Source organism: Globicephala melas, chromosome 15 (genome assembly GCF_963455315.2).
Source record: "Globicephala melas chromosome 15, mGloMel1.2, whole genome shotgun sequence".
Classification (NCBI taxonomy): domain Eukaryota; kingdom Metazoa; phylum Chordata; class Mammalia; order Artiodactyla; family Delphinidae; genus Globicephala; species Globicephala melas.
The window spans coordinates 40,112,075-40,131,783 of record NC_083328.1 but is presented as its reverse complement, the minus strand read 5'-3'; the positions used below and the strand labels follow the sequence as shown (position 1 = coordinate 40,131,783).

At 49.5% G+C, this 19,709-nt stretch overlaps 1 protein-coding gene across 1 annotated transcript in view; it reads right to left on the bottom strand.

Moving 5' to 3' along the window:
* Positions 1-19,709, bottom strand: part of SLC24A3 (solute carrier family 24 member 3) — a 460,077-nt gene that overhangs the window by 173,567 nt on the left and 266,801 nt on the right. The window contains exon 3 of the mRNA XM_060285209.1: positions 17,739-17,815. Within this exon, the coding sequence (XP_060141192.1) occupies positions 17,739-17,815 (77 nt within the window). The remainder of the gene's footprint in view (positions 1-17,738; positions 17,816-19,709) is intronic.

Genomic DNA, 19,709 nt, shown 5'->3' with positions numbered 1-19,709 from the left:
ATAGATAAGCATCTGTGTGTGTCACGTGTGCATTCAGATGTGCTGTATGTGCACATGAGCCTGGGGATAAAATTACCCTCTGGGACCCGCCCTCTGCAGAGGAGAGTAATGGGTTTTGCCTCAAGCCAACTCTGTAAAACAGGAAAGCAATGAAGTCAGATGAAGCCGGGCCTGTGTCCAGGAGAGGATGAGAGGACCCAGCACGAGCCAAGACTGCTGAGCCCATCACAGCTTCAGATGCTGAAAAGCATTCTGCTAACTGCCCAACACACACGTCTGCCTTCAGCCCTGCAGTCCACAGCGCTGAGGAAAAGACAGCTCTCACAAGTTCAAGAGGCGAAAAAAAATATATCCTCAGGCTTCTACCCTTGTACGGAGCGCTAATGAAATAGCTCACAAGACAGATTCCATGATTACCTTTGGAGTCCACTCCCGGGCACGGAGCAGGAAGTCCTCAGTATTCTGAGGGTACATCACAAGGATACACAAAGAGCATCCCAGCCACAGGCCCAAGGATGAGGCCACGGTTGGACCTAACTCGCATTCTCGCTTTGTGATTTCCAGGTGAAAGAGCACTGCATCAAGAAATCTATTTTTAAACAGCTGCTAGTATCCTTGGGAGAAAGGTGAAGCGCGCTTTAGGAAACAAGACTCTCAAAGAAAGCATCACAGGTGTCCCAGGAGCCGAGGACACACACGTTGGTTTAGGAGTTGGGTAGGTGGGCACCATCTTGGTCCCCGGCTGACAGTGAGTGGGAAGGTCGATGACTGACAGTTTATTCCAAATAGCCTCTAAGCCAGCTCCTTGGGAACGGGTCCCAAATTCCCCAGCAAAAGAGGGGGTGCTTATTGAAAGGGCAAGTTATCTCTGGGGGCCCTTGAGGTTCCTTAAAGTGTGAGGACAAGAGAGCACTAGCAATGGGAACAGTTCCGGAAAATCTTCAGGAGCCTCTGAAGAGGGTGAGACACTCTCTGGATCTCAGGGAAAGGGAGGGGAGTGGAGTCCTGGTGTCTGAGACACACAGGCCTGGCTCCTTCCGCGACATCCCAAACCCCACCTCTGCCCATTCCTTAACTGATAACACATTCGGGTGGTTTTCATACGCAGGCACTGGCTTTGGTTGCTGAAATAATAGCTCGGTAGATAGAGGCCAACACTTCAGGGAAAGAATTTAACTTAATAGCGTAAGAGAACACTGTGATTGTCATCAATGACATGTTTGTTTAGATGCTACATCTTGGTACAAATGTTCAGAAAGGACGCTGACTCATTGTGAAGTTGGGAAACAGACACAGCTCTGCAGGGGACAGTCTCTGCTGTTCCTGGATCTCTGCAAAGCCCAAGCTACCTGGCGCCACTGACATCGTGGAGAGAGGCAAGGCATGTAACTGGGGTAGGTGGCATCGGTGTTTTTGCTTTAATCTACTCTCTCCTGCCTTGTGCTCTGGGGTATCTTGAGCATTTAACTCAGGACACATCTCTCAATAAAGTCCATTCCCAAAAGGTCATCTCATTATACTCAGGACTGATGGATCGCCCAGCCTTAAGAAGCATCATATTATTTTCATTGCTTTACTCTTACCCACTAGCCTAGTGGGCAGACCCTACACTCAGTAGCCAAGATATTAAGCACACGTCACTCATTCACTCGTGCACACCCCACGCCTTGGATAAGCTGTCCCTGCGTGCAAGGTGCCGTCAAGGCAGCGTGGCCCCCAGTCGCTCACACTCATCCAGGGAGGGGGAGAGGTAAGACGCACTGTAAGAGGGCGGCCTGCGTGACAGTCCTTGGGAGACAAACAAAGAGAGTGGGGATTCAGAGCAGGGGCAGATCTGAGCCAGTGAAAAATCCCACTTTTCCTTATGGGAAGTAAGAGAAAGCTTCAAGGAGGAGACGGCATCCAGCTGGAGCTCAGAGGAGGCTTCCAAGGAGACCAAAGGTGACAGCGGCCTGGCCAGGAACTGGGGGCACGAAGGCCCTGGCATTCCTTGGCGGGTGAGGAAGAATCTGATTTTGTGAGACTGATATATGAGTGCAGAGAAGAAGGGAAAAAAAGACACATGGCTGGCACATGGACGGTGGGGACACTCTGAAATAAGAATAAGAAACATGACTAACAATTACCCAGCCCTTTCTAGCACCAGCCTGTGATCTAAGCGCTTGGGAGGATGGATTTCTTTCACCGCCCCACACAGAGGGCTCTCTGACGCAGACACTGTCATTATCCTCGTGTTACTGAAAACTAAGGGGAGCGAAGTAACTGGCCCGAGGCAACACACCTAAAGAGCCATGAAGCTGGCATTGAACTCAGGCCCTCGGACTGTGACCCGACCCTGCCCCAGCCAAGCTGGCCCTCTGGCCATGGGGACGCTGCTGGCGGGACAGTCCTGAGCAAAGCAGGACCTGGACATCGCATTCGACATGTCAGTCTGATGCTTATGGTGCTTAATTCTAACTGGAAGGGAGGGGCCTGAAGGAGGCTGGAAGATCATTGTGATGGTGACTGTCCAGGCAAGAGGTGACCGTAGCTGGATCCAGGGAAGAGCAATGAAAATGATGGTTAATGTTCCGTGCTCGGCCCTGGACCAAGCACATCACACGCCTTATCTTAACCCACAGCGGAACTCCTATGAGGGCGTGGCTAGCCTTAGCCCCACACGCAGATGCGGACACGGAGGCCCCGAGCATTAAAGACCACACAGGCAGCATGTGGTTTACACTCTCGACCTTCTCACGAATCCTGAGAGACAGGAGGACTAATAGAGTTTGTCAAGTCCAAAGTCAGACGCAGCGCCAGAGGAGACGCACCAAAGGAAACAAAAGCCCGGACTAGACAAGACAAGAGCCTTGCTATGCCAGAAGGAAAGGAAATGTGTGGGCTGAACAGAAAGGAAAGTGGCTGGGGCGGGGTAGGAGGGATGACACAGCACACCTGAGGGGACATGGCGGGTGCTGGGACTGGGGAGCTGCATGCAGATTCCTCTCCGTTCACTGGATGAGTGATAACATCATTTTTCCACTCCACCCACACACCTCCATTGGTTCAGACAGACTGTGCAAAGCTGCAGGACAGTCTCCAGCCTCAGGAGTTCCCAGCCAGGTGGGGCTGGGGAGAAGATCCTGAGGGTGAGTTCAAGGTGTGGGCACAGGTGCCAGTTGGCTCCCATCTGGGGTGGCATGGCTGGCACTGGTCTCGGCAGACAGGGAGTGTCCGCCATCATCATTGTTACCCACGCTCCTGGAACTCCATCCCGACAACATCCATCTACTGGCTGAGGGCTTCAGAGCAGTCGTCTCCCCCTGAAGTGCAGCCCCCAGCCCGTGCCTGACAGGAGGCGGGGAATAAATACCGCAGCTCCCTCTCGCCTCAGTTTGGGTCGTCATCGGAGGCCCGTGCTCTCCATCAGCTGCCAGTCCCTGAGGGATAAGTTCCAGCGCCTGCCACAGGGTAACTGGCTGTAGCACATACCCTCCACTGGCTGCTTTCCTTCTCTGCCTCATGCCCCAGGGTGGGGTCATCCACCAGTGAAGCGCTTCCCTGGACCTTGTCTCAGGGTTGGCTTCTGGGGGGCCCCCGCCTGAGACACATGTCTGGGCCATCGGAGCTCTTCTGGTGAAGATCTGCAAGGAGGGGCGGTCCTCAGAACTGGCTGCAGATCTGGGTCCCTGGGGTGTAGAAGCTTCTGGACTTTAAGGTCAGGTTTTTGATTAAACATGAACCCCCTATCTGGAATCTCCATGTTATACCAGGGGCAGGATGATAGAGGGAAATCGTCATGAAACTTGACAAAGAGCAAAACCACTGAGAACCAACATTTAAAATACAGCGAGTGTTTTCTGAAGCAGGAAGAAATACAATCCTGCAGGCTGTGGAACAAAAACCACAATCACAGAAAGACAGACAAGATGAAAAGGCAGAGAGCTATGTACCAGATGAAGGAACAAGATAAAACCCCAGAAAAACAACTAAATGAAGTGGAGATAGGAAACCTTCAAGAAAAAGAATTCAGAATAATGATAGTGAAGACGATCCAGGATCTTGGAAAAAGAATGGAGGCAAAGATCGAGAAGATGCAAGAAATGTTTAACAAAGACATGGAAGAATTAAAGAACAAACACCTAGAAGAATTAAAGAACAAACAGACATGAACAATACAATAACTGAAATGAGAAATACACTAGAAGGAATCAATAGCAGAATAACTGAAGCAGAAGAACGGATAAGTGACCTGGAAGACAGAATGGTGGAATTCACTGCTGCGGAATAGAATAAAGAAAAAAGAACGAAAAGAAATGAAGACAGCCTAAGAGACCTCTGGGACAACATTAAACGCAACAACATTCACATTATAGGGGTCCCAGAAGGAGAAGAGAGAGAGAAAGGACCTGAGAAAATATTTGAAGAGATTATAGTTGAAAACTTCCCTAACATGGGAAAGGAAATAGCCACCCAAGTCCAGGAAGCGCAGAGAGTCCCAGGCAGGATAAACCCAAGGAGAAACATGCCGAGACACATAGTAATCAAGTTGACAAAAATCAAAGACAAAGAAAAATTATTGACAGCAACAAGGGAAAAACAACAATAACATACAAGGGAATTTCCATAAGGTTAACAGCTGATTTCTCAGCAGAAACTCTACAAGCCAGAAGGGAGTGGCAGGATATATTTAAAGTGATGAAAGGGAAGAACCTACAACCAAGATTACTCTACCTGGCAAGGATCTCATTCAGATTCGATGGAGAAATCAAAAGCTTTACAGACAAGTAAAAAGTGAGAGAAAGCTTTACAGACAAGTAAAAGGTAAGAGAATTCAGCACCACTAAACCAGCTCTACAACAAATGCTAAAGGAACTTCTCTAAGTGGGAAACACAAGAGAAGAAAAGGACCTATAAAAACAAACCCATAACAATTAAGAAAATGGTAATAGGAACATACATATCGATAATTACCTTAAACGTGAATGGATTAAATGCTCCAACCAAAAGACACAGGCTTGCTGAATGGATACAAAAACAAGACCCATATATATGCTGTCTACAAGAGACCCACTTCAGACCTAGGGACACATATAGACTGAAAGTGAGGCAATGGAAAAAGATATTCCATGCAAATGGAAATCAAAAGAAAGCTGGAGTAGCAATACTCATATCAGATAATATAGACTTTAAAATAAAGAATGTTACAAGAGACAAGGACGAACACTACATAATGATCAAGGGATCAATCCAAGAAGAAGATATAACAATTATAAATATATATTCACCCTATACAGGAGCATCTCAATATATAAGGCAACTGCTAACAGCTATAAAAAAGGAAATCAACAGTAACACAATAATAGTGGGGGACTTTAACACCTCACTTACACCAACGGACAGATCAACCAAACAGAAAATTAATACGGAAACACAAGCTTTAAATGACACATAGACAAGATAGATTTAATTGATATTTATAGGACATTCCATCCAAAAACAGCAGATTACACATTCTTCTCAAGTGCTCACGGAACATTCTCCAGGACAGATCACATCTTGGGTAACAAATCAAGCCTCAGTAAATTTAAGAAAATTGAAACCATATCAAGCATCTTTTCTGACCACAACACTATGAAATTAGAAATGAATTACAGGGAAAAAAACGTAAAAACACAAACACATGGAGGCTAAACAATGTGTTACTAAGTAACCAAGAGCTCAATGAAGAAGTCAAAGAGGAAATCAAAAAATACCTAGAAACAAATGACAATGAAAACATGACGATCCAAAACCTATAGGACGCAGCAAAAGCAGTTCTAAGCGGGAAGTTTATAGCAATAAAAGCCTACCTCAAGAAACAAGAAAAATCTCAAATAAACAATCTAACCTTATACCTAAAGGAACTAGAGAAAGAAGAACAAACAAAACCCAAAGTTAGCAGAAGGAAAGTAATCATAAAGATCAGAGCAGAAATAAATGAAATAGAAACAAAGAAAACAGCACAAATCAATAAAACTAAAAGCTGGTTCTTTGAGAAGATAAACAAAATTGATAAACCACTAGCCAGACTCATCAAGAAAAAGAGGGAGAGGACTCAAATCAATAAAATTAGAAATGAAAAAGGAGAAGTTACAACACACACCGCAGAAATACAAAGCATCCTAAGAGACTACTACAAGCAACTCTATGCCAATAAAATGGACAACCTGGAAGAAACGGGCAAATTTTTAGAAAGGTATAACCTTCCAAGACTGAACCATGAAGAAATAGAAAATATGAACAGACCAATCACAAGTAATGAAATTGAAACTGTGATTAAAATCCTTCCAACAAACAAAAGTCCAGGACCAGATGGCTTCACAGGTGAATTCTATCAAACATTTAGAGAGCAGCTAACACCCATCTTTCTCAAACTCTTCCAAAAAACTGCAGAGGAAGGAACACTCCCAAACGCATTCTATGAGGCCACCATCACCCTGATACCAAAACCAGATGGAGATACTACAAAAAAAGAAAATTACAGACCAATATTACTCATGAATATAGATGCAAAAATCCTCAACAAAATACGAGCAAACAGAATCCAACAACACATTAAAAGGATCATACACCATGATCAAGTGGGATCTATCCCAGGGATGCAAGGATTCTTCAATATATGCAAATCAATCAATGTGATACACCATATTAACAAACTGAAGAAGAAAAACCATATGATCACCTCAATAGATGCAGAAAAAGCTTTTGACAAAATTCAACACCCATTTATGATAAAAACTCCCCAGAAAGTGGGCATAGAGGGAACCTACCTCAACATAATAAAGGCCATATATGACAAACCCACAGCAAACATCATTCTCAATGGTGAAAACTGAAAGCGTTTCCTCTAAGATCAGGAAAAAGACAAGGATGTCCACTCTCGCCACTATTATTCAACATAGTTTTGGAAGTCCTAGCCACGGCAATCAGAGAAGAAAAAGAAATAAAAAAATACAAACTGGAAAAGAAGAAATAAAACTGTCACTGTTTGCAGATGACATGATACTATACACAGAGAATCCTAAAGATGTCACCAGAAAACTACTAGAGCTAATCAATGAATCTGGTAAAGTTGCAGGATACAAAATTAATGCACAGGAATCTCTTGCATTCCTATACACTAATGAAGAAAAATCTGAAAGAGAAATTAAGGAAACACTCCCATTTACCACTGCAACAAAAAGAGTAAAACATCTAGGAATAAACCTACCTAGGGAGACTAAAGACCTGTATGCAGAAAACTGTAAGACACTGATGAAAGAAATTAAAGATGACATAAACAGATGGACAGATATACCATGTTCTTGCATTGGAAGAATCAATATTTTGAAAATGACTATACTACCCAAAGCAGTCTACAGATTCAATGCAATCGCTATCAAAGTACCAATGGCATTTTTTACCAAACTAGAACAAAAATTCTTAATGTTTGTATGGAGACACAAAAGACCCCAAATAGCCAAATCAGTCTTGAGGGAAAAAAACGGAGCTGGAGTAATCAGACTCCCTGACTTCAGACTATACTACAAAGCTACAGTAATCAAGACAATATGGTACTGGTAAAGAAACAGAAATATAGATCAATGGAACTGGATAGAAAGCCCAGAGATAAACCCATGCACCTATGGTCAACTAATATATGACAAAGGAGGCAAGGATATACAATGGAGAAAAGACAGTCTCTTCAATAAGTGGTGCTGGGAAAACTGGACAGCTACATGTAAAAGAATGAAATTAGAACACTCCCTAACACCATACATAAAAATAAACTCAAAATGGATTAGAGACCTAAATGTAAGACTGGACACTATAAAACTCTCAGAGGAAAACATAGGAAGAACACTCTTTGACATAAATCACAGCAAGATCCTTTCTGACCCACCTCCAAGAGAAATGGAAATAAAAACAAAAATAAACAAATGGGACCTAATGAAACTTCAAAGCTTTTGCACAGCAAAGGAAAACATAAACAAGACGAAAAGACAACCCTCAGAATGGGAGAAAATATTTGCAAACGAATCAACGGACAAAGGTTTAATCTCCAAAATATATAAACAGCTCATGCAGCTCAATATTAAAGAAACAAACAACCCAATCCAAAAATGGGCAGGAGACCTAAATAGACTTTTCTCCAAAGACATACAGATGGCCAGGAAGCTCATGAAAAGCTGCTCAACATCACTAATTATTAGAGAAATGCAAATCAAAACTACAATGAGGTATCACCTCACACCTCTACAATGAGGTATCACCTCACACTAGAATGGGCATCATCAGAAAATCTACAAACAACAAATGCTGGAGAGGGTGCGGAGAAAAAGGGAACCCTCTTGCATTGTTGGTAGGAATGTAAATTGATACAGCCACTATGGAGAACAGTACGGAGGTTCCTTAAAAAACTAAAAATAGAATTACTGTATGATCCAGCAATCCCACTACTGGGCATATACCCTGAGAAAACCATAATTCAGAAAGACACATGCACCCCAGTGTTCACTGCAGCACTATTTACAATAGCCAGGTCATGGAAGCAACCTAAATGTCCATCGACAGATGAATGAATAAAGAAGATGTGGTACATATATACAACGGAATATTACTCAGCCATAAAAAGGAAGGAAATTGGGTCATTTGTAGAGACGTGGATGGATCTAGAGACTACCATACAGAGTGAAGTAAGTCAGAAAGAGAAAAATAAATATCGTATATTAACACATTTATGTGGAACCTAGAAAAATGGTACAGATGAACCAATTCACAGGGCAGAAATAGAGACACATGTAGAGGACAAACGTATGAACACCAAGGGGGAAAATTGGCGGGGGTGGTGGTGGTGGTGTGATGAATTGGGAGATTGAGATTGACATGTATACACTGATGTGTATAAAATGGATGACTAATAAGAACCTGCTGTATAAAAAAATAAATAAAATTCAAAAAGAAAAATACATGGAGTGTTTTCTGATAAATTAGAGCATGTAACGGGCTATTTTTTCCAGATTGATTTGGTCAATGTTTGCTAAAGCCTAGTTCTTTAGGCTAAGTATCAGTATCTCATTGTGTGTTTAGCTTTTGAACTTACCCTTTACAGAGGAAAAAGTACTACAAAATTGTAGTCAGTATAGTACTATTATTCACAGACTGGGACTGTTGGCAATGTCATCTCAGAGGAACACAGAAATTAAGTTTGTTTTGTATGTAAGAAAATAAAGGAAAATAAAATAATTAGAGTGGGGAAGGGTGGAGCAAGTGATAAAGTAGATAAATAAGGTGAAGAGAAGCATACAGCAGGCTGCGGGTGTCCAGTCCCCATGGGTAAACGTTTGGTATCTAAGCAATGTGCATGCTCTCTCCCATCACCATTTGGGGCTCCTCATAAGATCCAATGTGACACTGTCTGCTCCAAAGCTCATTCCCCCCAAAGCTTCTTTCTCTCTTGCGCTGCGTTCAGGACGTGAACCAAAGACACAGTAGATCAACTCGTGTCGCACATTAGTGTGTGCCTGTCCAGAAGGGGCTGGAGTCTCAGAATTCTGCCTCTCCTGTAGCCTCATGGGTTTTAGAGAGGGAACGGATGTGCATAATAATAATGGTAGGTGATATCTCTTCAGCCTTTGCCTCAGAAGCAGAACTGGATTCCAGGATTCCAGTGCAAGTCTTTTAACTGGGAGGGGGGAATCTCAGGAAGAGCCCCCCGGAGAAGAGCAGGAAACTGAGTTGGGGAAGAACGGGCAGCTCGTCAAGGTGTGTTATCCAGCAAGATGCTGGATGGGCACCTAGAGCTTATCCCTGCTTGGACAACTGCGGGAGATAGGGTGGCGTTTCCGTGAGCACATCCGAGGCACAAGGGAACCGAGGTATTTACTTATTCACCAACCCCTCTCTGTCTGAGGGCTACTTCTGGGGGCTGGTGACTTCCTGGCACATCTGTGCTGCCCTGCATTCTGGTAGAAGGGGCTCTGGGGACCAGAAAAAGCCCAGAGTCACAGGGGCTGGATGATGGGGGGTCAGGCAGGCACACACCCGCTGTAAATACTAAGTGGGTACAGGTGGGGCATAATCCAGGCAGCGCCAGATGCTCCGCCAGGAGCTTTGCACGCCTGCCTTCATGATTCCTGAAAGCAGCCAGATGAGATGGGCGTGCATTTACCTCCAGGGACCGATGGGGAAACGGAGGCGTGGCAAGGTAAAGCAGCTTGTCATGGCTACGCGGCTCATCGGTAGAAAAGCCAGGACTGAGCCTCAGGTGGGCGCCACTCAGAGTGCGTGCTCTTAACCTCCAGGCTTTATATCCAGCTCCGGGTCCTGGAGAATCAACCACCAGCCAAGCTGTGTGCAGCCCATGGTGCCTAATGGTCAGCCCTGGGCCGTCTGAACTGGGTCTCATGCGAGGAGAGGAGTGAGTAACTTAAGATCTATCGGAACATAATTTACCCTCTTTGTACTAAGCCTCTCTGGACACCAGTTTTAGCTTTGAGTTGACACTGACAAATTAAGGACATGCTCAGCACTTTTCCAAGAGTAAACAGGAAATTCCACAAGCTCCTCTAATCATTTTTCTCTTCCAGGGTGAAATCCCTTAACTAAACACATCTACCTCACCAGTGAGCTTGTGCCAGGGCCTTGCTGACCAGATCCTGTGGGTCCCCTTAAATGTTAAAACCCCTGAGGCAGCCCCTCTCCCAGAGCCCTGGGCCCTGGGTGGAAATGCCAGTTGCACAGAGGTCTCTGGGACACCCCCTATCCTGGTGCCCTGCAAGACGGGGCTGTCTCCCAGTGGGTCTGTCTCTGGTCCTTTGTGATGGGTTAAGCACAGGTGAGCTGCCCTTAGAGGGATGTGGGGTGGGGAGAAGGTGAAGACTAAAGAACCTAACATTTCCTGAGTATCTACTATGTACTCCCACTTTACAGATGTGGAAATTGAGGCCAGGAGAAGTTCTGTAACTTGTTCCAAAGCCCCCAGCATGTTGGTGATATACTTTCTCACTCCTAATCTCGGTGTCCTACTCTCTCATCAAACATCCCGTCCTGGTGGCCTGGCAGTGCCTTCTCTGCATCCCGTTTGTTGGAGCTACTAAATCCATCAGAGGCTGGGGTAAAGGAGCAGCGCCTCTTTCCTGGTGACCTTTTATTCCCGGCCACCTCTGCTTCGTGATTTTGAGTTGACAACATAAGCAAAGGGAGGGATGATGCTGAATTAGAATTCATCTCTAGGCTTTCTAGGGGAGCCCCTTCCACTTGTGGCTATTTAAACCTATATTAATTATAATAAAATTTAAAATCAGACTAACCTCTCAGTCAGACTAACCACACTTCAAATGCTCAGTAGCCACAGGTGGCCAGCAGCCCCCGTATTGGAAGGAGCAGAGAGAGAACACCTCCATCAGCACAAAAAGTGCTACTAGATAGCACTGGTCTATGCAAGTAAAGTTGAGTCTCAGGCCCAAAAAAGCAAAAGCTGGCCTTGGAGAGCTAAAAATAACCCCTGGGGCTGAGGTGGCGCTTTGACATGCAGAGCTGCCTCTCCAAGTCGGCACGGGGTGGGGTGTGGGGGTGGGGGGGGGCAGGAAGGGCCCCCTCCACCTCCTGCTGGTACCCCGGCCCCTCCATCCCCTGAGAACTGGCTAGGGCATCAATTAGTTTATTCTTTGGCTCTTAACAAAAGCAATCTAGGCCCCAGGGAAGGGAGTGGATCCAGGGAAACTATTTTCCAGATATTATAATTAAACAGATAACTGGAAGCAGCCCAGCCCACAAGGAAATGATATCCACGGAGTGAGGCCCCTTCCAGAGAGCCCCCTCCCGCAGGACTGAAAGGGGACTGGAGCTCGGAGGAGTCAGGGAGAGGAAGGGAGTCCTTCCCACCCGAGATGGGGCTCTCCCCCGGGTTCCCAGGGAGCACATCCACAGTAGCCTTCACCTCGCTCGGGGTGGGGGGTTAGGTTGGAGTTAGGGTGCAGGTTGCAAAGCCAAGAGTCCCCCTTCAGGATCCGCCCACCCTCCTGTGCTTCAGTCTCCCTGACTGATGAAGACCTGACCAAGTGTCAGGTCGGCGGGTGACCCATGGTCTGGCAGAAAAAACACGAGGCTTCTGGGGGTTGTGAATTAAGGGACAGTGAACAGTGCGGGTGGGGCGGGGAGTGAGCAAGCAGAGTAGAGGCAGAGGACACCAGGGGGAGCCGGGGGCAGCTCGGGGGCAGAGATGGCCTAGAGGGGGCAGGACAGAGAGAGCCAGGGCGCGCAGGCACTCTGCTTGGGCTAGGCGGGCAATGCCGCGACATCAAGGAAATACAGACTGGACCTAGAGAAACCACAATTGCAGAGGGAGGACGATATCTGAACAGCCTCACCCTCGAATTCCAATCACATTTCACCACCTCTGTCCCAGGGGCCTTCCTCCAGTGCCAGTTGTTTTCCTCTGCAGCTCTGGGGAGACAGGAGGTCTTCATGGAATCACGAGACAGAAATGAGCAAGTTCTTGAGTTCAAAAAGCTGATCTGGGAATAAGGGAGAATCTGGATGCAGGCTCACAGAGTGAGTTTCCCCAATTCCTAGACCAGATTAAAAACTTCCGGGGCAGAGAAGGAGGAGAGAAATGTGGACAGGAGCTGGGGGCTTGGGGAGACCACCAACCTTGGGGATCCAGCCCTGGACACCATCCTATGGGGATGCTGCAGGGACTGACATGAATGGTCCCCGTTGCTGCTCCTGGAGCACCTCCCTGGGCGGGAGCCCTCGCACAATGGCCCAGCACACGGCTCCTGCCTGTGCTTCTCTAACACCCACGCTGTTGGGAGCCCACCTCCTCTCCTCATGTGGGAGCCACTAATGGGCACTGGACACTGGGATGCAGTGAGGATGGACATATGGACAAGGGAGTCCCCCCACTGGACAGAGCTGGCTGAAGGAAGACGGTCAGGGACCTCCTGGTGGCCTGAGCACCCCTTTGGCCACCCTGGGAAGCCTGATGTGACCCTAAAAGCTCCCGGAGGAAGAAGTTTCTTCCGTGGGCACAGAGTGTCTAGGTTTTAGAATATAAGGATGGATGTCAGAAACATTCTCGTTGATGTTTCTTTCCTGGGCTGGTCCATGGGTGGGTCTGAGTCACTGGACCAGCTAGCAGCCCATCTTCCAGACTCACTTAGCAGAATTTGCGTTTGTAAGGCCTCCACGTTCATTTCCAGGAGTGCGATACCTTACCACCTCACACCCAAGCATGTAGAAATCTCTGCCCGCCGAAAGAGAGGAATCACACTAAAAATGCAAAAGGAAGGCTCAAAACTTAGGCAGAATCCCTTCGAAAGCTAACAAGGTACACAGGGGGCATTTACTTCTGCTGTGGAGGCTGATTTATTCAAGACAGACCAGTCTTGAGAAAGAATCTCAAACATTGATGACTTAAAACTTCTTCACTGGAAGAGAAAATGTGGAGCCCGGCTCACAATCGCAGAGCTTCAGCTGTCTACACGCAGGACGCACAGCAAAACGTCACAAGGTATTTATAAATCACCAACAAAGCATGATTCCACAGAGTTATTTCCAGGCTTGCTTGTCCATTTGGGGCAGGGCCCATGAGTTTCTAGGGTGCACATCTCCTCACAGACCAGGAACACTGCTTTCAGCATCTCAACGTTAGAACAGGCTGACTGTAAAGCAAGTTCTCAGACAAGTGTGTTTCCTCGGGGATAGTCACTGTTGATAAAGTTACACAGACGACGGATTTGCACTCTAGGAAGGAACCCATATGGAAAGAAAGTCGGAAGGACTCTTTTTCTAGTGCAGTCTCAGGCCTGAGCATTTCTGACAGCCACAAAACCAGAAAAAGCCAAGGGAAAGTTGAAGTCACAGTGTGGGGAAGTTTTAACCAGAAATGGCTACGTGATTTCCACAAAGCTCACACAAAAGAGGGACGTATTTGTGTGAAAGAAAAGAAAAAGAGAGGTAAGCTTTTTTGACAAGTAAGATTGAAGGACGGTTTCGGGGAGTCCTCGGAACCACCTGTGACCAGAGGCCAGCACCCGGCTGAGCACAGCAGCTACGCGAAAAGCCTCCCGTGAAAAGCAAACGCACCGGGTCTGTGTGGAAAGGGATATGTGAGTTTAGGTGCAAATGTAAAGTTTAATCAGGTTTTGGGTTATACTCTGAAAGGCTCAGGCACTCCGGTGGAGACCCCAAATCACTGCCAGTCGGTTCCTGGGGCCCTCTCCCTGGGGCGGCCTGGGGTGACAGGACACAGCTCTGGGACCCTCCCACAGAGGGCTTCCCTCCCCTCACTGGAGGAGGCCAGATGAGTCCCCACATCCCATTTATGATGTCCTGAGAGGTGTTCCTCAGGAACCTGGATTCTGGGACCCCTACCCAAATGGCCCTGAGCCTTCCTCACTGGACTGCTCTGGGTCACCTCTGGCCATGCCTGATCCAATTCCCCAGGCGAGGAGGGATGGCGACTGGGGGCTGCTTCCCCGCACTTCCAAGCCAGCAGTCGAGTTACCTCTTGGTACCTCCCACCCTCCCACCTTAGTTTCCGCTCACTCCAGAACCCCTGGACTCGAGGGCCTACATCTTCGATCACGGGTTTCTGGTTCCTGTCTGGAATCCCTTCCCCCTTCTCCTTTAGAAAATGCCTGCCCACTTTTCAAACCCACTCAGCTGCCCTTCAGCACTGCATTCCCACGGCACTGGGGGGAGCACGGCCACGCTCACACACCGTGGGAGCGGTCCAGAGGTGGGCCTGCCTACGGGACAGCGGGTTCCTGCAGGGTGAGCTGTGTCCGGGCTTTTAGAAGGGTCCAGCCCGGTGCCACCATGTTGCAGGGGCTTGGAGGTGCTTTCCAGCAGGCTGAGTGCAGGAACCTGTGTGTAGCTCCCGTAGCTCTGACTCATGCATTTATCTGTTCACTGGCCACCGAAATGGCTCAGGTTAGCCCTGGCAGCCTTTCTTACAACCAACAACGTTCATCTGACAATTTCTGAGTGCCTTAGATGTGTTGGGTGTCATAGTGGGTGGAGGGGTAAAAAGAACGGTTTGTCTCAGTGCTGAACAATCAGGGACTGAGCAGCTTTTGTTCTGCGACTCGTCAGACGCTGCGTAAGGGTTTCTCGGGATGCTCAGGTCCCCCCAGGGGGCTTATACTCTCAAGGGTAGGATAACCGAGACTTGCTCCTTGACCCTGGGGAGGCCACCAGCAGGCCCACCCTGACAGGTGGAGAAGAGGGGCCCTTCCTGACCCGAGCCTGGCCCTGTCCTGCACCTGCCTGCACGGGGACCCCCCTAGGCAGGAGGTCAGGCTTCTCCACCGGGGTCTCCTCTCTCGGTGAGGTGGGTCCGGGAGGAGGCCTGCGCAGGCCTTGGCCACAGGTACAGGCTGCCTGGGTGGAGAATTCTGAAATTCCGGGTGCCTGGAGCGTGGTCTTGAAGGGGTGGACGCTGACCTTGGCCCCTGGACTCCCTGCCCTGTGGTTTCTATGATGCAGGGCCCAGGGCCGAGGATGGGGGTCAGAGCCAGTGATGACAAAGTGTGAAGCTGCAGGCTTATGTCCACCCCTTTAGGCACGTGGGGAAAAAAAGCACCTTTAAGCAAAGGGGAGAATTACCCTTCATGCCTGCCTGGGATGCACTGCCAGAGGGCAGAGGCCTTACGGGGACCCTCGGCTCACGGAGGACGAGGCGCACGCACCCTCCTCAGGACCCCGGTGGGAGGCGGAGCCCCGCCATCGGCAGATAACCGCACTGCCTTGGGAGACGGAAGCTCGTGCCGTTCGGGCCCGGGCCGAGAGGGGAAGCCTCATCTCTCAGATGCCGAGGCGTCAGGGCGCTAAGGCTGCCAGGGCGTTCTCAGCCCGGTGACCGGGAAGGCTCCCTGGTGCCAGGGGTGGCAGCTGCCCTCCACAGTAACTGCTCTGTGCCTGTAACTGCGCTGAAGGGCAGGAGGCTGCAGAGTCTGCTCTATCGTTCGGTATTGTTAGAGAATGTCTTTGCTGACAGAAAATCCCTCGTGCCTTTTTTTCAGGCAGAGTATTGGCCGGTTGGGGTGAGTGGGGAAAGTTCACCAGGAAGGGGGTCACGCTGAGGGCAGCTTATGCGTCCAGAGGGTAAATATCTTACCGGAAGCCACGCACAAAGCAGGGAGCACAGAACTGGGCCCCAGCCCACGTCTGGTCTGACTCCAGAGCCCGGGGTGTGCCCACTGACCTACTCAGGTCAGGTGTGGTTGGAAAAGTAAGGTCTCTGTCCCCTCCCCTGAGTCATGGTGTATGTGTGACTGCAATAGAGGCCGCTGGAAATGACGTGTGCGACTTCTAAGGCCGGGCCATTCAGGGCTTCTCCCTTGTCACCGTGACCCTCCCTCTGCAAACCCTCAGCTGCCACGTGGAGCCACGCTGCAGGGGCCACACCAAGGTGCTCTGGTCAGCGGTCGCAGCCGACCTAGTCCTCTGGGCACCGCAGACACGGACAGCAAACAAGGGAGTGGACGAGCCTTCTCCAAGGGCTCCTCCAGCAGCAAGGGCTCCAGCCCCAGCCATCGGCGTCACCACCAGCCATCCGAATCGTCCCACCCCGGGCCCCGGATCCGGGGGTACAGCATCCCCTCTGTGCCCTTTCTGAACTACTGACCCCTGGAACCCATGAGAAACAGAAAGTGGTTCTTGGGTGTGTCACTAAATTTGGAGACTGTTTCCCAGCAATAAGTAACCAGAACGGAATTAAGAGCATTCCGGGGGAGAGTGAATGCCGCCGAGATGGGAAAGCACGGTGACGGACCTAGTGGAGCCTCTACCCTGGGTCTTTCTGGTTCTGCAGCCACTCCTTCGAGACAGCTTCACCCCTGCACCCTCCCCAAACTCTCCGAATGGGGACAAGGAAAATCAAAGGCCTTCAAGCCACTGGGCCTATGGATGAAGTGCTAGGGCAGTGGTGGACCACCTACTACGTGCCATTACATTTAATCCACGAATTTAACAAATACTTTGGCCCCATCATGTGCCAGGAACAGGTCTGGGAAGGAAGCCACGCACAAAACTACGTCCCTGTTCTCATGGGGCTGATGTGTGAGTGAGGGTGACGGGCAGTAAGCAAATAACTCTACAATATTATGTCACAGAGTGCTCGGTGCTGTGGAGAAACGTAAAGCCGGGTAAGGGGAAAGACAGGCAGTTGACAAAGGCTGGTTGGAAAAGGAAGGCCTCCCCGAGAAGGTGGCATTTCGGCAGAGAGAGCCCATGCTCTGCGCAACCTCAGAACCCACGCCCTGGGCATGGGTATCAAGGAAAGAAAAATCCAGGTATCTTCCAGTGTACACACCTGTGGCCTCTTAGAAACAGTACGTTTGGATACACACTTCCATATATAAAACAGATAAACAACAAGGACTACCTGTAAAGCACAGGGAATTATACTCAATATCTCGTAATAACTTATAATGGAAAAGAATCTGAAAAAGAATAGGTCCACGTATATATATACACACACATATATATTACGTAACTGAATCACCGTGCTGCACACCTGAAACACTGTAAATCAACTATACTTCAATAAAAACATTTTTTAAAAAGTACATTTGGAGATCGCCCTCCATGGGGCTCACAGGCCCCCTACCAGGTATGTGAACAGGAGGGGAGACTCCTCTGAGAGCACCTCTCTGCACCCCGCCCCGCAGACCCCCGCCAGGCCTTCCCTCCGGCCCTGAAGACAGGGCCACCGGAGGGGTACTTACACAGAGCACGTGCAGGACGACCGCCCCCTGTCTTCTGTCCTCGTTGGTGAAGATGTCATTGGGGAACTCGTGCAGGGCTACAGAAGGGAGAGAGAAAAACAGCTCAGTACAGGTGGCAACACATTCAGGGCGGGAGGTCTGGGACCGCGCCGCCACCCTCGTTCCGATACGGGGTCCACGAACCTGGATGAGGAAAGATTACATCTTTATGTTCACAAATCTCTAACTGGAATTTGGTGTTTCCTCCAGATAAGAATGGAGGCAACAAACCGCAGCTGTGCTAGAAGCACCCGGGCTCTGCCCCCAGGAGACACGTCCATGACCCTCTGTCCTGCCATCCTCATGGCTCACTCATCACTTTAGAGTGAGGGTGGCTTGCAAACCGCCACCTGTGACCAAGGGCTCGTGAGAAAACACGGGAACCACGATCATGCAGGTCTATATTCTAACCCAGTGACAACTTCATTTCAGTGGACCAGTCTCCCTCCGTCACCTCACACATCTTGCAAACACTGAAACGTCTTCCCGAGCAGAGGTCTGCAGGCTTCAGGGATTACCCAGGGGTCCGTGGCACACACAGGATTAAGTCCCTGCTCTAAACGGTCCCTCTGTCCCTCCTTTCCTTGTCCCACTCCTGCCCTGGCCTGGGGCCTGGGCCTCTTATGACTCCCTCCCGGCTCTCACTTCTATAACACATTGCCCTCCCCTCCCCAGGGAGTCCAGTACAGGGCAGAAACCACGAGAAAAATCATCCTTTCTGCCCACTTTCCAAACCCAGGACGCTGATGATGGCCGCGGTGGGGCAAAGCTAAGGAGAGGGAACCCTGCAGGGCAGGCCTGTCTCTCACCCTCGGGCACCCAGAGCCCAGATTTCCTGTCACCGTCCGGCCCACCGGGTGCCTGGATCTGGCCAACCCTGAGCCCCACTCCGTGGTTCTGAAGATGATAAGCCCCGCCCACAGGTCCTTCCTGATGTGCCCTTCGTCTGTATGAACTCTCAGCACCCGTGGGATGGGCTGGCTGCTGACAGGCCGGGATGGGCAGAGACGGAGGCTCTGAGGGCAGGATGGCCACACAGACTTGTGCAGAGTTGACAACAGTGCACGCAGTGAGCTCAGCTCCTGGCAGGCGTGGGCCCTGCACTTGGCACCCACTACGCCTCTGACCCGGGACGGAAAGCTGCTGCTCCCGTGCTGTAGACGAGGAACCCGAGGCGCAGCCGGACTGGACACCATGCTAGAGGGTCCACGACGAGGACCACGCACCCAGCAGACGGGCCGGGGCCGCCCTCGTGCTGTGATCCCGGCTCCCGGCATCTACTAACCATCTTACTCCACCCGGTGACCTCTTCCTTCTGGGGGCCCCTCCGAGCAGGGGACCTGATCTGATCTAAATTCTACCTCCACACACCAGAGGGAAGCAGGTGGGCTGTTTGTTCCTTTGCATTTCTCTGTGCAGCTGCCACGGGGCTTTTCAGCGCCGGGCAGCTCCCGGGTAAATGTGACCATCCCATTGCCCACCTACCCCCAGAAGTGGAGACTGGTTGGTTGGCCTGGTTAGTGTATCGATCAGGACAGCCGTCATCCTGGGGAAACTGAAACCAGGGTCTGCCCTGTGATGGGCGCCACGCAGAACATCACGCGTGGGGACCGCCTACCGTCAGCGAGGAGGAAGTGGGAAAAGTGAGGGGGCTTCGAGGTACCTCTGGTGCTGATCTATGGAAGCAGCTACTTTCATCCCTCCTACCCCACCCTGGCTGAGGGCAGCAGGTGAAGGGAGTGAAGGCCACGGTGCAGGCAGCCTTACCGGTCCGCGTCTGCAAGGCGCCCACACTGTGCCAGCTCCATCATCCCTGCCTCTCTACCAGGACCTGCAGGAATGGTTTGATCAAGGGTACTATGTCAGTATGTGACACATTTATGTCTCGAATCCACGCATTTTGGTTTTTAAATCCCCTTGGCACTCAGCAGT